Source organism: Canis lupus, chromosome 18, assembly GCF_011100685.1.
Source record: "Canis lupus familiaris isolate Mischka breed German Shepherd chromosome 18, alternate assembly UU_Cfam_GSD_1.0, whole genome shotgun sequence".
NCBI lineage: Eukaryota > Metazoa > Chordata > Mammalia > Carnivora > Canidae > Canis > Canis lupus.
In genome coordinates this window covers 56,010,407-56,037,570 of record NC_049239.1, presented here as the reverse complement: position 1 = coordinate 56,037,570, position 27,164 = coordinate 56,010,407, and the positions used below count along the sequence as shown (strand labels likewise).

General features: G+C 53.5%; 1 protein-coding gene across 1 annotated transcript; it reads left to right on the top strand.

The window, feature by feature from the left end:
- The first annotated feature begins 13,538 nt into the window (after window positions 1-13,538).
- Window positions 13,539-21,371, top strand: ZP1 (zona pellucida glycoprotein 1). The gene is given in 16 exon segments (XM_038564502.1): window positions 13,539-13,545; window positions 13,996-14,189; window positions 14,358-14,582; window positions 14,585-14,692; window positions 14,694-14,737; window positions 14,816-15,051; window positions 15,696-15,804; window positions 15,806-15,859; window positions 15,926-15,996; window positions 15,999-16,034; window positions 17,444-17,551; window positions 17,632-17,745; window positions 17,748-17,877; window positions 17,938-18,167; window positions 19,236-19,543; window positions 19,546-21,371. Coding segments are annotated over 16 exon segments (2,256 nt in total). The 3' UTR covers window positions 19,828-21,371.
- The last annotated feature ends 5,793 nt before the right edge of the window (window positions 21,372-27,164 follow it).

Genomic DNA, 27,164 nt, shown 5'->3' with positions numbered 1-27,164 from the left:
GGATCAGGGAAATTGAGCAAAGACAGTAAGGTGGGGGGAATTACATCCCAGCTGCACACACACACACACACACACACACACACCCCGCTCACTGTGCAAACTCGGGCAAGCCATTTAACCTTCCCGAGCCTGTTTCTTCGTCTGTGACGTGGATGTCAGCTCATAACCGGCCCTAGCTCCTAGGGCTGCCGGGCGTGTCCGGCCAGTTTACAGACATGAGCACTGAGAGCGGAACCGGCGCGCAGAAAGCACCGCATCGATGTTGAGATTATTTTAGTATATGTACGCCTGAGCGAGCACGGCGTTGAGATCGCTATTCCGCAGGCCCCCTCGGGTCACATGGAAACGGATACAAAGCCAGGCCACGCAGGATTCCTTTTCCCCATCCCTGCAGCGTTCCCCACCTGAGATGTCAGCTGGCCTGGGGAAGGGGAGTGGGAGAAGCCTGTGCCTTTAAGGGACGTGCCCTCCCTGCCTGTCCCACGCTCAGATCTTGGCTCTGCAGCTTCTCCAGTTGGCCCTTTGCTCCCACAGCAGGGGTAGGTTGGGTGTGTTAGCCTTGAACTGTGGAGCCAGCCCCTACTCTGGTAGTTGGAGAGGAAATAAGATAAGAGAGAGGAGAGAGCTGGGCATGAGGAACTACCAGACTAGGGCCCTGGAGGCCCAATAGGGTTAGAGAACTGTCCCCTACCCGGGGAAGCCGAGCCCATGTGCCGGCTCCCCACTCCTTGGGGAAGCCCAGCCTGCTCATCTATTTGCTCAGCGACTCACTCATTCAGCAGATATTAACTGAGCAACTTCTCAGGTAAATGCTGGGGAAGCCAGCGTCTGACAGATGTGCACACCCACAGCCTCCTCAAAAACCCAAGACCACCGGATGCAAAGCTGGTTGAGACTGGGGAGAGCAGAGGGGAGGCTGCAGGCAAGAATTAGGGAACTAGGGGCTAGGCAGCAGGGGTTGGGGACTCAGATTGTTCTGGGGCCCCACGATGTGCCAGCGACTCCAGTAGGCCCCTTACGTAGGTGCTCTCTGGCTCAGGACTCGAGAAGAAAGGCTCAGAACTTCACTCCATCTCATTTTACAGGGGAGTAAACTGAGACCCAAGCCACCCAAATAACACTGGCAAGTAGAGGAGCAACTGTTTAGGGCTCAGCCTGTCCTCTTCCCTGCATTCCTGCTATAAGGGAGCTTCGATGGAGGAAGAAGCAAGGGAAGTGGGGGATGGTCTTTAGTACTCACATTTCCAGGGGAAACACTGTTGGCTAAGATGAGGAAATCCGCACTTTTCTCCAGGGACTGCGGTCCTTTGTGAGGTGAGGCCCCTGGGAATCAAACTAGACTCTTCCAGGCAGATGAGCCCTTGGAGCTGGAGACCGCAGGTAGGTAGGTGAGTGGGGAGCAGCGGGGCCTGTGCTCCCTGAGAATGCTCATGCTTCCCAAGCTTTAGAGTTTGCAGAGCGACTGCACTCACGGTGATCATGTGAAACCCCGTGTTTCAGAGGAGTTAACTGAGACTCAGAGAAACATAGCAACTTGCCCATCGTGGCTCAGCAGCAGCAAGCAGCTGGGACTCCACCCAGCAGACAAATGAGCACTATCCACTCTCTGCACCAAGACATTCCCTTCAGCAGCCCCTTGGCCAGGTCTCGTGGGGACACCGAGTACACAGTCCTGCTACACCCCCAGGACCCATCCAGTTTGATCTTTCTGGCTGCATGGAGACAGCCCACTGAGATCCCCAGGGAACCCAGCAGCTAGGATCCTGCTCTGGTGTGGGTTAGGGGTAGAGAACGCAAGCTTTTCGAGTCGGTTACCCTAAAACTGCTCCTGTAATGCTCCCACCCACACTGCCTGTGTGGTTTCCATGCCCTTCCCTTCTTCCAGCAGCTTGTCCCCCCTGGTCTTTGGTAAACCTGACTCTCTGCTAGCTGTAAGGAGCTGCTCCCCTGGCAAAACTGTGCCTTCCTTTATGGGTTCAGAGAGGGCACTAAGGCTGCCCACCCCTCTGCCATCACTTCCTTACCTGGGCACAGAAGGAGCACAGGTTTCCAGCCCTGGAGACAGTCCGCTCCCCTTGGCAGCCGGATGAGGAGGTGCTGTGGCACCAGGCAGGCAGAGGCAGGGGAGTGAGGCTGAGGGAGGAAATGGCTATCCGCCCCAGAGTGTGTGTGTGTGTGTGTGTGTGTTTGTGTGTTTAGGGGTGGGGTGGGGAGGCGGGGACAGCAGAGGGTGAGTTGTCACGCTGGTATTCTAGTAACGTTAGTCTCCATCAATGAGAAAGGGACAGAACTGCTGGCAGCCCCTGTGCACCCCTATCCCCTTCCACAAGAGGCTTGCAGAAGCCCCAGGGTGGTGCGGGTGCGTGTGGGGGAATGGAAGTGTGCATGAGGGGCTGTGATCGAGGCGGCCGCCATGTAGGGAAGGTGGACGAGGCAGAGGACATCTCGTGCATGCGTCCACTGGCCTGGGCTGCCCTCTCCTGACCCCAGAATCCTCAGGAAGGCAGGGTCAGCAGTGGGGAGAGCAGAAGGCAGGCCGCCCCTGCAGCCCTAGCTGGGAGCTAAGCCACTTCCCCTTGCAGGGCCCCGGTTTTGCCGTCTGTATCCCCAAAAAGCTTGGCAGCTTGAACCTCGCTCAGAGTGCCAGGCACACAGTCAGTGCTCATGGAAAACAGGTCTTTTCTCCCCTGGGGGGGAGGGGGTAGAGGCTGTAGGGCAAGGGCAATACAGCTTTGATTTAAAATGGGCTCAGAGCCCTAAGATGAGCTTACAGAACCATCCGAGTTTGCATTTAGTTGTTCTCCAGGTCTTCAAGGACCCAGCCTCCTGGGGTCAGGAACCATTCATTCAAGCTTAGCGTCCCAGCACCTCAGAAGTAAAACTGAGTAAACCAAATCTAAAAACTCAGTACCTCCACATCAAGGCAAGGGCACTCCCTCCCAGGGGATTGACTCTGCAGGACTCTTCCACTTAGACCCAGGCTCCATCACGGGGCCTGGCACTTAATCAACTTGCGGAGAACCTGCGATCCTGACTGAAGAATGGGTGAAAACCTGTGACCTTTTGACAAGGGTCACATTTTTTTATGGCAGCCCAAGACGGCAGATCATTAAGTGACTTGATTATCCAGAGTATCATGCTGGGAAGTCTCCTTTCCTGTAGGTCACGGAGGGCCTGGTCTTCCCAAGACGAGTGCCGAGTGCCGGCAGCCCTCCCTAGAAAATGGGCAGATGTTTCCATCCTGCTTTGGAGAAAGTGCCCCCGCCCCACCCACCTCCACCCCCAACCTGCAGGCCCACGGACATCTTCCGAGGCCGGGCAGTCAGTGTAGTGTGGTGGCGAGCTCAGGGAGTCTGGCCAGAGTGCCTGCGTGTGGATCTGGCTCTGCCACCCCCGAGCTGTGTGACCTTGGGCAAGTGACTTCACAAGCAGTCAAGTAGAATTTTGAAGAGGGACTCCTTCTGTACAGCCCCTGCCCCAAAACGCAAGGATTGGTGCACAGACTGCTCCTGGGGCTGAGAAAGAGTCCCCCCTTCCTTCCTGTGGGCACATTTCGGCAGGGGAGTGTCAGGCTTGAGCCCCCTCTCAGGACCACAGCCCTCCCTTGCCTCCTCCATCCGGCACCCTTGTGCAGTGAACATCTGCACAACCTCCTGCAGCAGCCCTGCTAATGGCCTCCTTACCTGACACCTCTACTCCTCTGACCTTTCCCCAACTCCTGTTGCCAACCCTGCAATCCCTGTGCTGGCTCCTGAGGAGTCACTTATGAAAGTTGCTAAAACAAACAAAAGTCGTCCAGATGTGCGAGACCCTAAGACAGTTTCTTTCTTTCTTTCTTTTTGTAGGTTTTTTTTTTTTTTTATTGGAGTTTGATTTGCCAACATATAGTATGACACCCAGTGCTCATCCCGCCAAGGAGGCAGTAACGTTGGTTCTTTTGGCCCCTCGGCTACACTCCCACGGGGGAGATGGACCTTTCTGCATTCTTCCCGGAGTGGAGCCGCAGTGCCACGGTCCCTGGGTCCCTGCGTGTAGGATGTTGGGACCGGGAGGCAAAAGCATCAGGAACGAGGAGCCAGCGTCTGCCCCTCAGAGAGCGCCTTGGGGGTAGACAGAAGCAAAGAGGGGAAGGGAGCCTTAGGTGGGGCTTGCTGGCTGGAAGTAGGGACCAGGGGCCCCAGTGACCAGGCATCAAGAGCTCAGGATGGGTTTTAGGAGAGAATCCAACCGGAGAACCTTGTAGAGCCTTCCACAGTGTCAGGCTGGTGTTGCCAGGAGGAGGACCCCAGGACTGCTGAGGGTCCTTCAAGGAGGGTAGAGTCTGGTAGAGGGTGACTAGGGTCCTCTGGGAAGTGCCTGAAACAGGACAGACCAGCAATTCTCAGCTCAGCTGAGCACACATCGGGCCTCCCAGAGGGCAGGTCAAGCCCAGGGCCTCTCCCCCAGAGGGTCACATTGCATTTCTGTCAGGCTCCCAGCAGCCCCCGGTACTGAAGAGAGCGTGGAGAACACTGATCCCCCCAGAAAGGAGAGTCAGAGTCCTTAGGCCTGGGGTGCTGGGAGCAGAGAGCAGCAGCTCCACACGGGAGAGCTGCTCACTGCTACCCAGGGGCTTTCCTGAATGCCTCCCCTCCCCGCTGTGAGTGTCGGGATGCTGAGCCCAGCACCCAGCCCAGAGCTGGCCACCGAGGGATGATGCAAGAGCCAGCTGCCACTTAGTTATTTTAGTGCACTGGGTTTCCATGTCAACCTCTTCCTGACTCTGGACATTACATTTGCATCTTCCACCTCCGCATTTGCTGCAAACTTGATTTTGGGAGCCAAGAAAGCCGTGCTAAGAAGCAACCCGCAGAACCTCTGGGCTCCAGGCGGTCAAGGCGGGAATGGTCATTGTCATGGCAGCCATCTGCAGCGATGCTGACTTGTGGGCCCCAATGGGGCTGTGCTTCCCCGGATAGAATGTGTGGGAGCCCAGGGAGGGGAGAGGGGCCCACCTGAGGGTATAGAGATTCAGGAGCCTCACTCTCAGGGAAGCTGGTGTCCCCACCTGAGGAGTGGGGATGTAGCTGCCCACGGGGCCACATGGGGTGGGCTTCTCCGAGCCCTGGGATGAGCGGCTGGGGAAAGGTGGGGGGTCTTCAGCCCAGCCCTGGCCACCTGTCCAATAACCCCTCCCACCCACCCTGGGCACAGGCCCGAGTCCCTGAAGCACAAGCTTCTCTGTGGCCTGAAGCTTGCTGTCCCAGCCAGTGAGAGCAGAAATCAGGTCCATCTCTGTGATCTCAGCCATTGCAGGCAGGGAGACAAACCCGAGCCCAGCAGACTACTCCTGGGTCTCTGCAGCCTGTGGGAGGACACCAGCGCCTGCACCTTTCCCCCATCCCCAGCATCCCCGTCATCTCCAGCCACCCCAGTGCCTTTACACGGCTGCTGGGTGGAATCCCTTAGTCCTCTCCCCTGCCCCATCCTGCAGTCCCTCTTTCCCAGACGCTGAGTGTCTCAGGCTCCCAAGAGGTTGCTTATGACATCACACATGGTTTAACCAGCGGTCCAGGGAATGGTCCCCAAGGGAACGCATCCCCCAGCTTCTTCCCGTTTCTCCCCACCTTTCTCCCCCTGCTCCTACCTTAGGAAGTAGACTTCCTTTTTCCTTTCTGACTTTTTTACAGAAGTTCATCAAACAGGAAGTGAGAGGCATAGCAGGAAGCAGGTAGAACCTGTCCTAGACTCCACCAACCCCCTTGCCCAGGAGGCCCTGGCGTCGCCCACAAGCAGCAGGGAGGCCATGTGACTTGACCTCGCGGAAAGCCTAGATGGAGCTCGAGAGGAGGCCTAATTCTGTGTTGGCCATTAAGGCGCTGGGTGGTCTGGTCCCAGCACCTCTCCCCTTCTGTTTCTGGCACTCCCCAGTCATAGCCCACATCCATTGGTATTTATCAGCACCTCCCAACACCCTGTGCAGGCCAGGCTATCTCTGGGCTCTTCTTATACTGTTTGCTCCCAGCTTGAGAATACTGTGGAGGCCGAGAAAATCAAGGCCATTCCACCTTAAGTTCAGTGTTAGCACAAGTACAGCCATCTCAGGCCCCTGTGAATAAGAGCTGAACTTTACAGGAAAAACCACAGAACGCCCTTGACAGAGACTGAAAGTCCCGTATTGGAATGAAAACAGCGCTTAAGAAATTCTTCCATCCCTTCTGAAAATCCCCTAGACCAGCCCATAAAAACCCTGCTGTAACCCACCTCGGGGTCCAGGTCCCTGCTCCGCTGTGTCGGGTGCACCTGGACCCAAGCCCGAGCTTGTAAATAAACCCTCGTGTGTTTGCATCGGTGTCGGCTTCTCGGTGGTTTCTCGGATTCACAATCTTGGGCACAACAAGTACTAGTTTGTCCCTTAGCCTTTTGAACTCCTATTCACCCTTTTAAAACCCCGCCCAGAGGTCACCTCCTCTGGGAAGCCTTTGCTGATCCCCTCAGACCCTACCTCCCATTCCTCGCTCCCGCATCCCTGCCTCACTTTCTATACTGCCTTGTTGCCCTCTGTGCTGACTTTCTCACTCAGCTGCTCCACCCTCACGACTTGAGGACAGAGACTGTTCCTATTTCATCAGCTCCTCACTAAAGCCAAGCAGAGGGCCTGATGTGTGCAGGGGCCCCAGTGAATGTCCGCTAAACAGAATGAATCTCTAGTATTGGCGGGTAGACATAGGGTGACCCGTTCTGGATGCGTCCTTGCCTGTGTCCTAATGCCACTCACTCTGACTGTTCTCCCCCATGGTGGGCACCACACAAGAACTTCCTGTTATTGTTGATTCTCTCAGGCCCATACATATGCCTGTCAGTCCCTGTAAAAGCTGCCTTCGTGGATTAGCACCCTAGGGCTGCCATAGCAAAATACCACTGGCCTGATGGCTGAAAACAACAGAACTGTGCTGTTCCTTCATTCTGAAGGCCCGAAGTCTGGCATGTAGGACTCAGCAGGACCATTCCCACTAAGGTCCCAAGGTAAGGCTCTTCCCTTGCCTCCTTCAACTCTGGTACCCCCCAGGGCTCCTTCCCTTGGCGCTACATCCCTGCAGGCTCTGCCTCCACTTCATATGGTCTTCTCCCCATGTGTCTCTCCTAAGGGCACTGGCCACTGGATTAAGGCCCTACCAACAAATCCATGACGATCTCACGGAGATCCTTAACTCAATTTTATCTGCAAAGCCCCTTTTTTCCAAACAATGTCATTTTCCCAGTCTCCAGGGGTTACAGTGTGGACATACCCTCTGAGGGCCACACCACTCACCCCAGTACACGTAGCAGTATCTCACATCTCACATTTATGGGGTGCTTACTGTGTGCCAGGTAGCTAGCTAAGCACTTTGCCTGATAAGCTCATATAAACCTCATAACCACCCTTGTCTTTCCAGCCGGAAGAGGCCCAGTCCTCCTCCCTGGGGCACCCTCTCTCTGTCCCTGGCTCTCACAAGCAGGCAGAATGGGGACTCACTCAGGGAGCCCTTCAGGCTCTCGGCACCCACAAGTTGATCTTGTTCCTAATTCCATCCTACAGAAAGAAATTGAAGCCCCACTTTAAAAACAAGAAAAAAAGAAATGTAAAAAGCTAAGAGATAGACAAACAGGTTTAGAAAGAGACCAAGTGGGAAGCCAAGATCCCAAGTGAGGTCACTCTGATCTGACCTTCTTTCCTCAGCAATCAAAACAGTGGTGGCTTGTATTGCTCTTGTACGCCAGCGATGCAGCTGCCCTCCGTGGGTCTTCTTACTTCATCTTCACAGCAAGCCTACAAGGCAGGCACTGTTCCTGGCCCCCGCCGTTACACAGATGAGAAAATCGAGTCAGTGAGTGGGTGATTTTTCCAAGGAAGCTGGGGGATGTGTTCCCTTGGGGACCATTCCCTGGACCGCTGGTTAAACCATGTGTGATGTCATAAGCATCTGGTGGGGTGAGCCGAGGAGCTGGCATCCTTCTCCCGCTGATGAGCTCTAGTGCCGGTGAGCTAGGGCAAGAATCGGAATCCTAACCAAGTGTTCAGGGCTCCCCCTCCCCACCTTCCAGGACAGTTTGGCACAACTTTTCTCAAAGGCATCCTTCTGGGGGCACCTGGGAGGCTCAGTGGTTGAGCGTCTGCCTTCACCTCAGGGCATGATCCTGGGGTCCTGGGATCGAGTCCCACATCGGGCTCCCCACAGGGAGCCTGCTTCTCCCTCTGCCTGTGTCTCTGCCTCTCTCTATGTCTCTCATGAATAAATAAATAAAATCTTTAAAAAAAAACCAAAATATAAAAACATCCTTCTGCCCTTACCCATTAGGAAGTTCCCTTGTTTTTTTCTTGCCTTTCCAGGCCCTTAGGAGACACGCTGCCCTCACGCACATGGAGCTTTCTGTGTATCTAATTTCATCCCCACCATAATCATTCCCATTCCTACGTTACAGATGGCAGAAGGTCCTTTCACTCCTGAGCAGCAGAATAGAATCCAGGTTCTCAGCTCCTCTGGCTGGGGCTCTCTCCGCCGCCTGAAACTCCCACCGCTGCCCTCAGCAAGAGCTCTGGGCTACAGCAGGACACAGGCACAGGGGGAAGGGATGATAGAGCCGGGAAACCACCACACCTGGGTGAATGTCTGCTGAGGAGCAGGATGGTCGCACACAGGGGTCTCGGAGGGTCTCCCTATCAGGTACTTCCCACGTGCAAAGAGAAACAGTAATGGTACAGCGGAGGCACCCAGCAGACCCCATGTTACCCAAGCATTCAAACTTATCTCCGCACTAATAGGACAAACCAGTACGGTGAGCCTGCTGAGAGAATGTCCTGAGAAGGACACAGCGTCCCTTCCGGGCTATTCCTGCCCGTGAAGGGCACAACTGTGACCCCCCCCACTCATATGTGGAAGCCCTAACCCCCAGCACCCGAAAATGGGGCCGTACTTGGAGGCAGGGCCTTAAGAGGTGAGCCTGTGAGGATAGGCTGTAATCCGATCTGACCAGTGTTGTTATAAGGAAAAGAAATGGGGTCTCACAGAGACGCGAGGGATGTGTGCACACAGCGGAAAGACCACGTGAGGACAGGGGAGGAGAGGCCCTCTGCAAGTCGAGGAGAGTGACTGCAGAGGAAACCAAACCTGCTGACACCTTGATCTTGGACTTCCAGCCGCTAGAACTGTGAGAAAATGTTTCGATCGTTGAAGCCCCCCGTGTGCCTATGCTATTCTGTTACAGCAGCCCTAGCAAACTCATACGGCTGCCAAGAATGCATAGCCTGAGTCTAATCAGGAGGAAACACCAAATAAACCCATGCAAGGGCCATTCTGTAAAGTGACTGGACTCCTCAAGACATCAAGGGTATGAAGAACAAAGAATGACAGAGGGATGGTCCCAGGCTGGAGGAGGGTAAGGAAGCGTGATCTTGGCCTCACGTTGGATCCTGGTCTAGGAAAAAAGCTTTCTCCTTTGCTGTAAGAGTCATGACTAGGCCAGTTGGTAAATTGAATACGGTTTGTAAATTAGACATTTGTGTTCTACCAATGTGGATTTCCTGGTTTTGATCATTTTACTTATATTTTAGGAAGTGCCACACTGCAGTGTTCAGGGTAAGAGGAGAGCCATCTACAGACAGCTCTCAAATGTCACGGAAGAAAGTGTGGATGTGGGTGTCTCTATACATATGGAAAGCAAAAGAACTAAAACAAACATAAAAAGACACTGTTAAAAAACAAAATTCAGTTGAGTAAAGTTTAAACGTCCTGTTGGCTTTATGCAGCCATTCATGAGTCAGGCAGCCCTGAGGAGCTGCCCCAAAAGACTTCCACTAGTCGGCTAATTGCAAGGTCACTTTCCTTTAGGGGATGGCAGTGGTCTGTTGGGCAGCAGATTACTAGCCAGTACTAATCAGGGGATTCCTTTTTTTTTTTTTTTTTTTTTTTTTTTGACTGGTTTAAGCTTCCATTTCTGGGAGAGCCAAAACTAATTGTTTTATTGACATGGGGCTTAGCATAAGTGACTCCATTAGGGGCCTCTTGTCCTGTTTTTAACAATATTTGAAGGACCTGAGTGAAGGGTATATGGAAAATGTTTTTGGTAAGTCTGAAATGATTTCAAAATAAAAAGTTTAAAGCCTTCCACTGTCCTTCAGGAAAAACCCACCTCAACAGCCCTTACCCCTCTGGGGACCCCAATGAGCCTGAAATCCACTGTTTGCAGCCCTATGCCCTTTTCACCCCAAATTCCCTTCTGCCTCAACAAAGTACTCCCACCACCACCCCTGTGCCTCCTACACGTCTGACTTCCACCACCACCATCCCAGTCTGTGCCTCGCTTGCTCTGTACCCAGGGCGATCCTCCAAGCTTCCCCCTCTTCAGGTCTAATCACAATGAAGTTCAAGCACTAAATCGCGATCATGTAGAATTTGTCACACCCAATCTTGGTCACTGCCCGTCCTTCTGTCCACACTATGAGGCAAGCATTCTCATCCCCAGTTCACAAGCAGGAAGATGATCCCAGAAATGGATGTGCCCCAGCCAAGGCTAGAAGGAGGTAGGGGCTCGATTGGAGCCAGACTTTTTTTTTTTTCCAATATTCATATTTCTTTATAGTAAGAGTCTTATAGCAGAACTGGACAGAGGTAAAGCCCTTATTTTAATACTTAGTGATTATCTTAGATATTTGAGGTCAGAAATACACTTTTTATCTTTTTTTAAATTTTAAATTCAATTAACTAACATATAATGTATTTTCAAAGGTAGAGGTCAGGGACTCATCAGCCTTTTTTTTTTTTAATATTTTATTTATTCATGCGAGACACAGAGAGAGAGGCAGAGGCACAGGCAGAGGGAGAAGCAGGCTCCCTGCGGGGAGTCCAATGTGGGACTCGATCCCAGGACCCAGGATCACAACCTGTGCCAAAGGCAGACTCTCAACCACTGAGCCACCCAGGCATCCCTCATCAGTCTTATATAACACCCAGTGCTCACTAACTACATCACCTGCCTTCCCTCACGCCCATCACCCAGTGACCCCATCCCCCCACCCCTCTCCCTCCAGCAGCCCTCAGTTTGTTTCCTATAATTAAGAGTCTCTTATGGTTTATCTCCCTCTCTGATTTCATCTTTTCTCTCTTCCCTTAGTGATCTGTTTTGTTTCTTAAATTCCACGTATGAGTGAGATCTCATGATAATTGTCTTTCTTTGATTGACTTATTCCGCTTAGCATAATACCCTCCAGCTCCATCTACGTCATTGCAAATGGAAAAATTTCTTTTTTTTTTTTGATGAGTTATAATATTCCACTGTGTATATATCTACCACATCTCCTTTATCCATTCATCTGTCGATGGACATCTGGGCTCTTTCCACAGTTTGGCTATTGTGGACATTGCTGCTAGAAACTTTGGGGTGCAGGTGCCCCTTCAGATCAATACATTTGTATCTTTGGGGTAAATTGCCAGCAGTGCAATTGCTGGGTCATAAGGAACTTCTTGAGGAACCTCCACACAGTTTTCCAGAGTGGCTGCCCCAGTTCACATTCCCACCAACAGTGCAGGAGGGTTCCCCTTTCTCCTCATCCTCGCCAACATCCGTCATTTCCTGACTTATTAATTGTAGCCATTCTGATGGGTGTGAGGTGGGATCTCATTGTGGTTTTGATTTGTGTTTCCCTGCTGCCGAGTGATGTGGAGTATGTTCTCATGTGTCTGTTGGCCACGTGTAGATCTTCAGACTCTTTTTTTTTTTTAATTTTATTTATTTATTCATAGAGACAGAGAGAGAGAAGCAGAGACACAGGCAGAGGGAGAAGCAGGCTCCATGCAGGGAGCCCGATGTGGGACTTGATCCAGTGACCCCAGGATCATGCCCTAGACTGCAGGCGGTACTAAACCGCTGTGCCACCAGGGCTGCCCAGATCTTCAGACTCTTAACGACCAAGCTACATGCTGCCCTACTGCGACTCACGCTCAGTGGGGTTTACTGGCTTTGGCAGAGCCGACTCTGCCAGGCCCGGGGAAGGCACCCCACCAAAATGAGGATAGTGGTAATGAGGCCTTGAGTGAGGCATTGTCACCTGTGAGCCAGCCTTCTTGTGGTTAATAGACTTTTTTCTCAAAACTGTTCCAGATTTAAGCACAGAGGTCCCATGTGCACTGCACCCAGGGTCCCATATGGTGACCCTCACACTCAGGGAGTGTGTTTATTATAGTTAAGGAACCACTGTTGATTCACTGGTATTAACCTAAGTCTGCTTCCTAAGCTTTTACCTACGGTCTGGTTCTGCTCCAGGATCCCATCCAGGAGGCCACGTTATGTTTATCGTCCATCGTTATTTTCCATTAGTAACAGCCACATCCTGTCAATCGTCCTGATTGTCAGGAGAGCCCCACGAGGGGCTACAGTCTGTTTACCAGCCTGTTGCCCCCATCCATCTGCCTGCTCTCAGGGCAGGGACAGCATCACGGCCTCTGGGGCCTGCACAGATGCCCCCAAAACCCAGTTAGTGACCTAACCAGGCCTGCTGCCCACCCCCACAGTCCCTGCAGCTTCTGGTGGCCTGCAGGCCCCAATGCAGGCAGGAGGACCTTGAGAGCCAGCCTGGGCAGGGAGGGGATGATGAAGGACTTGGAACCAGCCCTTCCACCTACCTGCAGCCTCCCCTGTACTAGAAGCCTCTGTCCTCTCCACCTCCCAGCCAGGATCACTCGACTGAGTGGCATCAAGCCCCAGCTGGAAAGCAGGAAGTCAGGGTGAGGGGCAGCTTTTGGGGCAGCCCATCAGAGACCCTGACTAGGAGGGTGCCTTCCCTGGCCTTCAGGGCAGGAATTTCATCAGGAGCCGCTGCAGGCCAGGCAGGGCTCCTCAGGTGGGCCCCCTCTGGCCCTAAAGTTTCCACTGGCCATCTCCCCCTTGTAAGTCCTGGGCCTCACTGGTGGTGAGTGGGTGGGGACTATCATGGTTGCCGTGGGATATCTGATGGCAGGAGCCTCAGCCACAGCCTGGAATTGCTGTGCGGTGCTGTTGCTGACGGCCGCTATCTGCTCCAAGGTGGTAGATGAGTATAGCTGAAGCCTGGCCCCCACTTCCCTGGCCGGCAGTGGGGAGCTGGGATCCTTCCCCTGCAACAGGAACAAGAAGAGAGGCTTCTCAGCCCCCACTTCTCCCTATGCTAGGGAAGGGGAGAGAGGAAGGGGAGTTGCCAGCCTCAGTTTCCCTGGCCACCCAGGTAAGTGTGCACCGGCCACCTTACTGCAATGCAGGCCTTGATTCAGTAGGCCCCAGGCTCTGCACCTGTAACCGTGCTCAGCTGACGTCAGACCAGCTGGGTGGCAGGGCCCTGGCGGGCATGGCCTACTATGGAGAAAAGGGGGCGGGCTTCAAAGGGAGAATTTGAATCTGCAGCTTCTTAAAGGTTTGTGTTCTTGAACAACTGACCTGACCTCTCTGAACCCCTGTTTCCTTATCTGTAAGATGGGGAAAATGACCCCAACCTTGCCAAGCCCAGGGGGATGCCTGCACCCAGAGAGGCCCCAGGGCTCTGCGCTGAGATGGTGGGTGAGCACCCAGCCCAGTGACTGCAGCAACCAGTTAGCCTGGCAGATGGGTCACAAAATCCCACATCACACACATCCAGGAAAGCTCATGCTCGTGCTTGGCAGGCTCATCCAGGATGAGGATAGCCCAGTTCACGAGAACCCAGCCCTGTGCCTGAGCCCCGACTAACCTTTTCTCTCCACTATTTTCCATTCCTGATTCCTATTGTGTGTTGTTCCTGAGGCACCGTAGCTGGAAAGATCCTAAGACCAGCCCAAGCTGTTCTCTTACAGATGTAGAAACAGGCCCGGAGGGGAAGGGGCTTGCCCAAGGACACACAGGAAACCAGGAGCCAAGCTAAGGCTGAAGCCGGCGTTGCCTGCTCCCGAGTGGGGTTTCTCAGCGGATCTCATAGCCTCTGGCTTCACCCTTAAAGCTCCTGAAGCTTCCCTGCCATCTGTCTCTCCCCAGCCCCAGATGAACTTGGGAACCAACGTGAAGTAAGCAACTGCTCTGCCTGCTACCACTGGGTCACTGCCAAGCCCCTGGGACCTGCTGTTTCTCTGCCTCCCGTGCTGCAAGAGGTGGGGATGGCTTATGCCCGGCGAGGGTGGAGGGGGCAGCCCACAGCTCCACAGCTGGGAGCCCGTTTGCCCAGGCACAGTGTCAGGCTGCAGAGGGAGCTCACAGCTGATTGCTGCTCTCCTCACACCTGCCTTTGGGCTGGAAGGTTGCGGGTGGGGGAGGGGCCGGGGGAGGGGTGGTTGCTGAATCCTGGGTGCAGGTACTTCCCAGGACCAGCCCACAATCCCAGTTCTCGGCCTGACCCCCAGCTGGTCTCTTGCTGCTGTTGCCTCTGCCTGGAATGCTGGGTGGACTCCCCTAGTTGCTCTCCTGGGTCCCCCTCTTCCCTACAGGACAGGCACTTCCACCTGAGGGTGTTCGTCGAAGTGGTCCTGCCCAATGGCCATGTTGCTGGAACACAAGAAGTCACTCTGATTTGTCCTAAACCTGGCCACGCCTGGACTCTGGCCCCCTGCCTGGCGCCATAGGCATGGGCTTCTCCCTTTCCACCCCTCGTGCCCAGCCCCTCCACCCCACCCCAGGGCACGGCTTTGTCTGCTCAGCCCCTGCCTTGCTGACCCTCGGACCTGGACCCACCACCCAATCCCACCCAGGCTCAACCCCAGTGGGGCACCCTGGAACGCAGGGGGTTGACAAGCTACCCCACGCAGGTACATAGGCCTCCTCTGTGAGTACATACTGCGTCTGGGCTTTCTGGAACGGCGAGTGACCCCTTCGCCCTTGACCGGGCTGAGGAAGCCAACTCCCTCCATGTCCGTGGCCTGCGTGGCCATTTCCTATGTCCTCCCCCTTCAGTCCCTTCCCCAGGTCGGCCTCCAATGCAGGACCAGTGTCGGGTGGCCTCCAGGCACTTCCCCTGCAGAGTAAGGAGAGGTTCCAAGGAAGCCTGTCAGCAGGCTGGTTGCTGCTATGACAACAGCGGAGGGGTTCCCCGTTACTATGGCAACATAGGAATAGCTCTCCACACCTGAATCCTGAAGGGTACAGGGCTTCCCCCAGCCCCTCCCCTCGCGCCAGAGCTGTGTCCCTCACACCTGCTTTTAGGAGAGCCTGAGCCCCAAAATGGCTGCAAAGGGGACCTCTGGATGGGGTCCAGAGGAGCTGGACGGCCCGGAACCAGAAACAAATCTGTCTTTACATGCAGTCCTCTATCTTCAGTCTACAGCATCACAGTTGTTGGTTTGTTTGGTTTTTTAAGGTTTGTTTTGTTCTGTCTTACTAATCTCTACACCCAACCTGGGGCTCGAACTCATGACCCCAAGACCAAGAGTCTCACGCTCTTCCAACTGGGCCAGCCCAAGGCCCCTGGAACAGTCCAGTTTACAGATAAAATCCTACTTCTTTAGTTCATTTTTGTTGTCATGAGGAGAAAACCTGGTCCATCGAGGGGTCACTAGAGCCAACACCGGCACAATGAGCAAGGAAGAGAACCCAGATCTCCGAAGTCCCAGGGCACTTCAGTACGGTGGCCCAGCCTGCCCCCCGTGTCTGGGCTGCACGAACACTAACCCCGAGCGCCTGATAGGCCTCTTTGATATGCCTTTGTCCCAGCAACTGTTCAGTGCTTCACCGGACAGTTTGAGCAGGACAAAGTGGCCACTTTGTCCTGGCGGTACCCCAAGAAACAGCCTTGGCACACGGGATCACGCTGGCCCATATCCACATGCTCTACACCCCCTCCAGCTGCTCCCAGACTGGAGCTGGGGTCTTTCGTGTTCTTCCACTTCCTGCTCACCCACTGTGGGCCACAGTCCAGGTAGGAGGGGGTGGCCACGGGCTGGCACCCAGGACCTCCCCCTGGGAGGGCCTCACCCAGCTGTCATCCCCCCCAGGTGGCCGGCAACCAGCTTGTCCTTGGGAACCAGCTGGTGTCTGACCTTGACGTCCGAATGGGCCACAGGGCTCCGTCATGCAGGATGGCACCTTCTGTGAGGGGAGAGCCTGCTGAGAACAGGCCACGCTGTGGGCCTGGGTGTGAAGGGGGCGCAGGTGAGTTTAGGACAGGTTTTGGAGCCATCTGAGCTGGGGTCCCAACTCTGTTAGCTGCTGTGTGGTCTCAAGAGAGCCCTTGGGCACTTCCCTGGCCTCCCCTACCAGACAGGGGGAATGGCCCTGCCTCAGGTCTGATGGGGGGGGGGGGGGAGTCTGCCCACACCTGGCAGGCAGAAGCTACCACAGTGGGCGAGTAAGCTGGGGTCCTCAGGACCATTTGCCTTTGTCCCTCCAAGAACCATGCTCGGAAACTAAGCCGCAAGCATCCCCCTCAAGGCCCATGGAGACAGCGGAGGCTGTGAGTGTGGTTGTAGCTGCCTCTTCCTTTCAGAGGTCACGAAGCCACAGATGAGGCAGGAGATACCTGGGCGGAAGCTCTCTGGGGCTGTGCTGGAAGCAGGAGCTGAGGGAGGGCCTCTGGTGGAAAGGGGCCCCTGGGACCTGCAGACTGTGGTGGCAGGAGCACCCCGGTACCTAGGATGCCACGGGGGGTGCCCCAAGGGCACCTGTGCTTGTCCCACCTGCCTTTGGAGTACAGGGGCCCCAGCACCAACTCTTAGCTGCTCACCCTGTCAGGTAGACCTAATACTTCTGTACGAAAAATGTCCTGTGTGACCCCAGCTGGGTGCCAAGGTGTCTTTCTCCCCACCTACCTGCCACGAGGGCCAGGAGGGTTGCCCGTGTGCCGGCCCAGATGTCTTTTGCTTTAAAATCCTAAGTACCTACGGGCCAGGGGTGGGAAGGATGCACCTGCAGCCCTGTAGACCCTGGGATTTATGAGCTGGGGGAGCTAGCCAAAACTGAACTCGGCTCCAGGGCTGCCCAGGGGAGGAGCGTGACGGGACACCTGCTGTAGCTGGCAGGGGTAAGCGGACAGCTCCTCGGACCAGGCCTTCAGGTGCATGCCAGGCCCAGTCTCTAGCTGCAGGGCGTCTTCCCCATGGACCGCCTCTCAGGTAAAGGGAGAGCGCTTAGGAGCCAGAGGTAAAGGGCGACGGGGATAGCGTGAGGTCAGCTTCCCAAGCAGAACACGGTGTGCTGGGCGTGGCCCTGCACTTGAGAGTGTGTGGCATCACGTAGGCTAGCAGGCAACCCCAGTCCCCATGGCTGCCACCCACCACTGCCAGGACGGTGGCACCACAGGGCGCGGTCTGACCAGCCTGAGCTGTCCTGGGCCACGACAGGGGCAGGGGTGTGGGGTCCCGTAGCGTGGGCTCAGTGGTGCCAGACCAGGCCCTGTTCGTTGCATCCATGGAGCGGGTGTCCAGCTTGCCAAGCAGAGATCCTGATGCTGGGTCTCGTCCTCCCCCCGCCCCACCCCTGCATACTCTGGCCCTTGACCTCAGGCTTCACCTGTGCTGCATCTTCAATGCCAGTGGCTTCCTGCTGCTCCAGGTGTCCATCTCTCCACGGCCCCCACCAGCCCCCGTGTCACCATCCGGCCCCTGTGGCTCCAGCTCCAATCACCAAGGGTACGGGGTCCCTAGGCCTTCTGTGCTGGCCCTGCTCCCCCACACTCAGCCCACGGAGGTTTATAGGCCCCTCGCCCTGCAGAGGAGACTTTCTGCTCCTACTAAGAGGAGAGGGACTACCCCAACATTAGGCTGCCCTGCAAGCCTGTCCCTGTGGGAGTCCGGCTCCTGAGAGCACAGACCCCAGTCTGGTCCTGCTGCTGCACCAGTGCTGGGCCTCTGCCGGTGCCTGCCCCTTCCAGCAGCCTCAGTGGCCCGTCCTATCAGACAGATGAGTGGCAGGGGATGTTTCTGCTGCCCCAGGGTGTCACTCCGCCTACCTCCCCGATCCCCCTGCTGCCTACTTGGCCACTTTCTTTCCCAGGTGTCCTTTTGACAGGAACAGCTACAGGACCCAAGTGGTACCCCTGGACAGGGCAGAGGTGTCCTTCTCCTCCCACTGCCAGTGCTTCACTGTGACCACCTTCGCCCTCCCAGACCCTGGTTCCCAGAGGACCCTCAGGAGACGGAAGAAACCCCGTGTGCCTCTTCCTGCCTATTCCCCATCTGTTCCGTGTCAGCCGGTTCCCAAAGCTCTCCAGCATTCTGAGACCTGTAGCTGACCCAGCTCCCCAGATGGGGCTTCGTGGGGGATGCTCAGCCCAGAAGCAACCCGTAAAGCATTGAGAAGGAGGAAGGAAAGTGGATGCCACCAACCCTAAATCTGAATCCTGGCCACAGTGCTCTAGAGTGACTTTGCTTCTGACTCTAGAAACAGCGTGTTTGACGTAAATCTCTTCTGAAAATGTTTAATCCAGCAGCTTCTCTGGTGGGTAAACAAACTTAGGGTATATATTTAGATTTTCTACAGAACACACAAACAGGCACCAGCTACCCTATAACTTGTTCCCCTGAGCAGTACCTCTCTCTCCTATTACTACACACAGACCCCTGTACTCTGATATAGCTGCACGTTATTATACCAGATGTGGGCAGGCTTCACGGGTTAGCACTGGTAGGGGGGCTTAACTCTCTCTCTCTCTCTCTACCGGGCTCTCCTGGAGCCCGCAGACCCCCCACTTGCTGGACAGAGGCACATCTGTTGGCTGGGCCTCCAGGGGCTGAGTCAGCCCCACCCACTCCTCCTGCTTCTGCCCCTTCGGGGAGCTGCCCCTGGCCTTGTTTCTGGAAGCAGGGGTAACCTGTCCCCTGTTCTCCGCTCCATGTGTCCCTGCAGCCCTGTGAAGTCCCGCCTCCTGAGAGGCCAGAACTCCTGGGATTGGTGGGGGGCTCTGCAGTTAGGTGAGCACTGGGGGAGCACACAAAAAGGCTGGGGCTCCACCATGCGCAGTGCTGCTGCCTGCCAGGAACTCTTCTGCAGACCCGAGCCATCAGGAAGGAGGAAAGCAGGTTCCACGTGGTGAGGCAACACCGGTTGGGTCTGAGCCTCAGCAGGAGGGGCTGCAGTCTTCACACTGGTCCACGTAGCCAGGCCTCAACCTGCCTGCTTGGCTGGACTTGGCCTAGGTCCTGGGTCCCTGCCCTGGTGCTTCCTCCAGTGGGTCACAGCCAGCCCCGTGCCCTGAGCTTCTCTTCCCACCAGGTTTACTTCTGCAGCCCCTCAGCCTGCTCCTGCTCAGGTCTGGAGACCTGCTCCATGATGTGCTGCTTGGGGCCTGCAAGTGAGTCTAGGGAAAGGACCCTGGACAGGGTCTTCGTTCCTATGTCTGCAGGCCTGTTCCCGGCTTCTGGGAAACCAGGGGCTGCAGACTAGCCCCAGATGCACAGGGCCACGACAACCCTATGCTCCCTGTGGCATCGCTATAAGGCCCCAGAACCTCGTGAGCTCTCCAGACCCAGTGAGCCTTGAGGGTTCCTACAGGCAGGAGCCTCTACCATGGCCCACAGGTGCCAGGGCTGTGTGCTGCCAGGGGACACTCAGCCATAGCGCAGACCAGAGGTGGTATAACAGCAGTCAGCAGGGAACTAAGCGAAGAGATGCAGCCCGCCCTATCTGCGGCAGGGCAGCGGCAGCTCTGCGGGTGTGACCACCAAGGTCCAGCGGCACAGAGACTGCTGGAGAGGCCCCACTCTGCCTTGCAAGCCCTCAAACCCCCTCTCTCCTGCAGGCTCCTCCAGGAATGCCAACCAGGGGCCTCTCCCCTGGGTGGTCCTCCTGCTGGTGGCTGTCGCCCTGGTCCTAGGGGTTGGCATTTCCATGGGCCTAAGCCAGGCCAAGCCCAGAAGCTCCAGGAAGGCCAGAGAGGGTGAATAAAATAAATAAACCATAATCTCAAGCCTACTGAGCATGTGTGACAAGGCCTTGACCCTGTGCCTTGACCCTGTGTGGGGGTTCCTGGGCTCTGGCCTGCTCCATCTTTTTGGTCTTTAGGATCTTGATCCTCTATGGAGACTCCCAAGCCAGGTTGCTTCATGACAACCCTGGCTCTGGCTCTTACTGGCTGTGTGATATTGTGTTGCTGAACTTTCTGGGCCTGTTTCCTCATCTGTAAAATGGGGGTAATACCCACCCCCACAGGGGTGTTGGATGAAAGAAACTAACAAGAATCCTTAGAATGGTATATAACAGCCAGCATTTACTGAGTGCTATTGATTAGAATTTTTTCCCCTGCCCCAAACTTAATGCTTACTTTTTTGTTTTGTTTTAATACGAAGACCAGTTTATAGCCCAGATAAAGAGGGGCTGGGGAAGTGCTGCCTGTTAGGCTTTTCTAGTGGAGGCAGCAGAATAGAACACTCGGCCAGAAGGTCCAGACACTTGCTCTGGAGGTTAGCTGTGTAGCTTCCCTTATCTGGGCCCATCTTCCCATCTGTGACTAGGGAGAGCCAGTTCTGTTCACCTTCTTGGCTCGGAAGGGAGGGGAGCCCCAGGCTGGACTCCTCAGGGCTCGTGTGAAATCATCATGATTCTGAGCTTGGTGGTGGTTGGAGGAGCCAGGCTGGCTTCCAGGTGAGGTCAGGGAGCTGGTTCTTCTGACCAGCCCCAACTCTTCTTCTTACCAGCGCCTTCAGCGTCCAAGCCCACGTAAGCATCTGGAGCAGCGTGGGAGGGCAGTTCTATGAATCGTGCCGATGCTGTGTTTGAACAAAGTGTGATTGTATAGATACCAAGTGGAATCACATTATGTAACTAACTTATCTCCGGGGTTTGTTTTTCTACCACAAAGGTAGACATCTTGTATTATTTCCTATCACTTTTAATAGACGCCTTCTCATCCATGTTGCGGTTAAACCGTGATGTGTTTTACCTCCCTTTGATGGAAACCAAATCTATTATTGGTGCTTAACACAGCTTATCCTCACTTAAGCATGTAAATTCTTTGTACATTATCTTCTCAGAAGAAGCCTGTAGAAGGGGTACAGTTTGGTCCAGCAGTCCTGTAGGGCTCTATAGCAGCACGGGGCGCTGGTTCCCTACCCCTCAGCCTTGCCACCACAGATCAGTGTCGTGCTAATAAAGCTTTGCCACATGAGTATCCTAAGCCAAATAGCATTGCTGATCTAAACTATACCTTTGGGGGTACCTGACTGGCTCAGTGGGTGGGGCATGAACTCGATCGCAGGATTGGGAGTTCGACCCCACTTTGGGTGTAGAGATTACTTAAAATCTTCAAAAAATAAAGCTACTCTCTTAAATAACATACCTCTTTGATTAGAAGACAAGCATCTTTATAGCCACTTGGGTCTTGTAAACTGCCTCTCTGTGTCTCTTATCTGCTCCCCTGATCACTCTCTGTTTGCAGAGAGCTCTCCCAAGTCCGGGGGGCAGCATCTTCATCTTACGGATTTCCTGCCCAATCAGCCTTCCACCTTTTCTTCTGTGGAGCTCTTCCATCTTGTTGTTCCAGAGGATTATGCAGCCATAATTTTCCCTCACATTGTTATCTGTGAATATGGCAAACACCATATTACCCTACATAATTACAAAAGTATCCATTTGCTTTTTGCTACTGACATGGCAGTTCAGGGGCTTCTCTCCTACTATCAAGTGTACACAGGTAAAGAATTTTAAGAACTTTGGTAATCAGTCCTTGTACACAGATTTTATAAATACTTCTATGTCTGAGGGTTCAGTTTGCAGAAACAAATGTCCAAAATATATGAACAGTGAGGGTCATTGCCGCTGTAGGTCCCCTTGCTCTCCCCGGAGAGAACCATCTCAGCTTTGACTTTCCTAGATCACAAAATCTAGTCCAAATTTTGCCCAGTGTAAAACTTCTTCCCTCCCCTAAGCTACCTCCTAACTCAAGCAGGAACCTGAGCCTTCAGAAAAGTTGGGTCAGCCCTGATGCGGATGATAACAAACCATTTGTGCCGACCTTTGGCAGGAAGCAGAGCTGCTTAGGGGCCTCTCAGGTTTGCACTCTTCCTGCCCTTCTGGGGAGGGGACGTAAGGGCTGTGGCTGCAGTGAGGGTAGGACCTGAAGGACTCCCCTACCACTCCACCTACCCCTGCGCTCCCTCCCTCGCACTTACATTATGGCTGAGATCAGGTCCACCTACTTTGCCTGCAAGGAAGGGGGAGGACACTTCACAGCCTGTTACTTCAGCTCTGGTAAAACTTTGACTCCCTAAAGTGTGGCCACATGCCCACGTAGCTCTGTAAGGACATCTCCTATAAAAATGCCACTTCTATTCCAGCAGCAGGAAGACTACATGCCCGGGTCAATCTTCAGAAGTAAACTAAAATGCCATATTATATACACTTTAAAAACATGTTTAAATCATTGCTGAGCAATACGGGGATTGGGGGCAGGGGGAAGCTTGCACAGAGGCCAAAAATAAAGTCTGAGAAATAAAACCAGCTTCTATTCTGGGCCTTCTGCAGAACCCTGGCGACCTCGACCTTCTGGTTTAATGAGGGACTACGGGTCAAGCCCAGAGCCTGCCAAAGGTGGGGACTCCAGATCAGGGCACGCTATGGAAGCTGGGGCTTCAGAGGGCAAGAGTGATGGAGAAACAAGCCCACTGCACAGAGAGGGGCAGTAAGGGGTCTTGCCTATCACGATCTCTGTGCTGGATAGTTTGAAACAACAAAAAGCACTCCCCCGAGAATTACAATTCCTTCTTCTCTGGTGTGTGTGGTCCAAATTCTTAGACTGGGGCAGAGGTGGGAATGCTCAAACTTTCAATCAGAGAAAGCTCCATGGCTGAGCTTGAAGTGATCCCTGGGCTTCAGGCAGGAGCAAATGCAAATCCTGCCTGAAAAAAAATGTGATTTCAAACAATCTCAAAGAATTCTCATAGTCACAATAAAATCAGCACTTTACAAACCAAAATCAAAAGACACTACGGAATGAAAAGATAAAGCACAAACTGGGAAGACAGTTGCAACACCCGGACAAAGGATTGGTATTAAAAAAAAAAAAAGTATATGTATAGATCTGCACGTATACAACTACAAATCAATAAGAAAAAGACAAGCCAGGGGACCTGGGTGGATCAGTCAGTTAAGCTCTGCCTTCTGCTCAGGTCATGGTCCCAGGGTCCTGGGGTTGAACCCCATGTTGGACACCCGGCTCAGCAGGGAGCCTGCCTTTCCCTCTTTGTCTGCCTCTCGCCCTGCTCATGCTCTCTCTCTCTCAAATAAATAAAATCTTGGGAAACAAAAACAAAAAGACAAGCCAAATAACAAAGCAGGCAATTTGTGAAAGATAAATTGCCTAGATGTGGATGAAGACGTTCAACCTCATTAGTAATCATGAATATGAAAATTAAACTTCAGGTAGCATAATATACCCACCAGACTAGCAACAATTTAAAAAGTCAGCAAATACTAAGGGCTAGTAAAGGGTATTAAAGACAGGAATGCTCATCCACATGGTAAATCACAGTATAGACTGATACAACCATGTTAGTAAAGAGCTTCTCATTACCTATAGTATTATCTGTAAAATAAATCCCCTCCTAAGTTAATATCCTGGTAAAAAACACTGCTCCAGAATGTTCACAGGAATGTTGTTTATTATTGAAAAATTAGAAATAATCTGTAGGTCTGTTAACAATAGGACATATCAATGCATTGTGGTATACTCCTAGGACGGAACCTCACAACCAATGAGGGAAGGGTTAATTAACCTGTTTGGATTTATCACTTGCAGGCTGGCCTCCCCAAACAGGGGGATGGCCTCTGACAAGGCTCCACAGAGTCCAGCTATTGCCAAGTGCCCAAGGCACTGATGAATCACAAAGCTTGGACCTCAGCCCCCTAATTACGTCAGAAGGGGCTGGTGCTCCTCCAAGCAAGAATGTCAAACAGCTCCAAGAGCACAAGTTAGACATAGATCCAGGACTGTATCCGGGAGAAGCGTTGGTGCAGCCACCCCAGCAAAAGATGAACTGGCAGATTACGGCTGGAACCAAGGTGCAGCCACCGCACACTCACTGTACCCCTTCCCCTGGTGACAATGGCGGAGCTGTGCCTCATGACCACACAGCCTGACGGCACCACAGCACCAGGTCGGGCACCCCTAGCCCAGAGCACATTCCCCTCGGGTGAATGGGCCACGCAGGACCCACACCTCCATCTCCAAGGGGCGCTGTTCCAGTAGCCTGCCGGACGTCCCACTGGGCCCCTCCTTTGTCTGCCCAACAGTGGATGAACCATTACCATGTGTCAACACAGGTAAATCTCAAGAACAATGTTAAGCAAATGAAGGGAAAGCCAGCTGCATGATTTCATGTATATAAAGTTCCAGAGTAAGTAACACCCCCCCCCCACACACACACATACAATATGGTGGTGAAACTACAAAAAGAAAAGAAAGGAATGATCCACTCCAATCCCAAGGTAGGAGTTTCCTCGGCGTTTGTGAAAGAACACAGAGGGCCCATAATACTGTCCTTCTGGGTGTTGGATATAAGGGTGTTTAGTATTCTTTAAATTGAAAAGGTATGCTCGAGACACTTTTGAACCAATATCTCACAATAAGAAACTTTAAAAATGTTAAAGACCTGTTCCCATTGAGGAAACATGCTGCTAGTTGAGATCTGCAACCTTCTAATCTAAAAACAAGCTGCTGGGCACTTCTCCAAATGACTTGTCCTCCCCACCACCCATCCTCCACATTGTTCTCCCCTCCCGGCCGTCAAGCAGCCAGGCAGTGGGGCTGCGGCAGCCCCTTCTTCACCAGCCACTCTGCACCTCTGCTCTTGGCCCACCTCTCCACAATGTGCCTGTCACCTCTCCCCAGACCTACCTGACATGCAGCTGCACACCCCTTCCTGCACATCTGCACCCCTCTCAGAACTAATCCTGTGGTCGTAGCCATCTGCACACCACCACCTCCCTGCCTGGCCTATGTTCTGGTCACTCTGTGTCAGTGGAGCCTTCATTCCGGTAACACAAGTGTTGAGCATCAGCGGCTGTGACCCATAGAGCGTCCCTGGATGCCAGTGCAGACAAAAGCAGGGGAGACAGCAGCCAACACTGTGTGCTCTCCACATATGTCGGCTTGCTTAACCCTCAGCAGCCCTGTGAAGCAGGCACCCATTGGTTAGGTTTTCAGATGCAGAAATTGAGACACTATGTGGTCGTAGAGAACTGCTGAGCTGGGATCCAAACTTGGTGTCTGACTCCAGAGTGCACTTAACCACAACTCTACACTAGGAAACTGTGCAGAGGGTTGTTAGCTCCCACGGTCTCCCCAGAGGACAGGGTAGTCAGTTTGGTCTCTGAAGCTGCATGGCTTAAAATCCCAGCTCCATTACTTCCTGGGTGGCCTGAAGCCAAGGTACTCGGAGCTTCTTTCCCATCTGTAGAATGGGGTAACAGCCCCTGCTGGCACAGCTGTCCTGATAGGGAGCAGTCCTGGAGCTGGGTTGCCGGAGAGACTGATGTAACCGCAGTGCCCCCAGGTGGCCGCCCTGCTCAGTGCCCTGAGGCCATGCAGCCTTCAACAGTGGAGGGACAAGGAGTTTGGACCCCAGGCCCCAGACACAAGCCCAGGCATGAACGGTCTCAGGGCTCAAGTTCATGTAGGATGCAGTAAGTATTGATTACACCCCAAACAATTTCCCTTCACATCCCTAGAACTACTCCTAGACCCTAAATAGAAAACTCATGAGCCTGACAATACGGTTCCAGAAAAGGCAAAGCCCTGTGAGAATCCACCAAACCCCAATCCACCCACTGAACACAGACCTTATTGCCAAAGTTTCACCCACACGGCGGCTGAGCCCAGGCTGGAGAGGTGGCAGCTTCCATTCCATTATGGCCAAAATAACCAAGACTGTCAACCCCTGCTTTTGTGTCCTGAGATAGAGCCCAGGTTGAATCTGTCTGCCCCTTAGCTGCAACCTGACATAAGGTCAAAAGGGGGGAAAAGACAGCACTGAGTACACGACCCCGCCCTTGAAATGAAAATCTAGCTGAAAGAGACAAATGCATAAATACCTCCAAAATCAGAGTTCTGCTAGAGCTGGGAACCGTGGCCAAGGGAGGTCACTCACCTGCCAGGGCAGGGATGGGCAGAAGTGGCTTCCTGGAGTGAGCCCATCTTTAGGGAGGGAGAATCCGGGGAGAGCAAACAGTGTAGCAGGACAGAAATAGCTGTCATGGTAAAAGCAGCAGCAGTGTAGTAGTACAAGCACTGGTAAAAACAGTGACAGTGCTAACAGTGGTGCTAGCAGGAGTAGAAGCCATACAGCTGACTCTCGAACACCCCCAAGCAGATGAAAATATATGTATGACTTCTGACTTCCCCAAAATGTCACTAGTAATAGTCCAATAGCCAGAAGCCTTACCGATAACGTCTACAGGTGATAAAGATATATGTGTGCATGTGCTATATACTGTCGTCTGACAATAACGTAATCTCAAAAGAAAATGTTATTCAGAAAATCTTAGGAGAAAATACACTCGGTACTGATTTATTGAAAACAAAAAACAAAAAACCTATGCGTAAGTAGACCTGCACAGTTCCAGCCTGAGTTGTTCAAGGGTCAGTTGCAGCAGTAGTGAAAGGGTGAGGAGGAGGAGGAACAGTGGTAGGGGGGCAGCAGCAGAAGTGGTACCAGCAGAAGTGGTAGCTGTATCAATGGTGGTAGCAGCAGGAATGTGAGCATAAGTGGTAACAGGAGTGGTAGCACCACTCCTTAGCGGTGGAGCAGCAGTAGGGGGTGGTGTAGCAGGAAGGGTGGCAGCACGAGGAGGGGCAGCAGTAGTGGGGGCAGGAGTAGCAGCTGGTGGCAGCAGCTGGCACAATATACACAGCACATATCATGTGCACCCAGCAGTCTACAAACTTACCTAGGGACTAACTCATCTAAGCCTTACAATACCCCAGGTACAGTATCCTCAACTTCTGAAGAAACTAGAACAGAGAGAAGTCAAATAATATGGCCAAGGGCCCCAGCCTAAAAAGTGCCATAGCTGGGATTCCACGTTCCTGCCTCACTCCTGCCTCACAGCCCAGAATGCAGGGGAGGGGGAGGGCCATGGGTCTTCCCTGGAAGCTGCTCAGCTGGACAGCTAAAAACAAGGTTGTTTCAAGAGTAAAAGGAGAGAATGTACATAGAGTGTCCAGCACACAGCTGAGATGAGTGGACAGATGGCAGGACAGAGTGAAAGCACTTTAGGACTTCTAACGC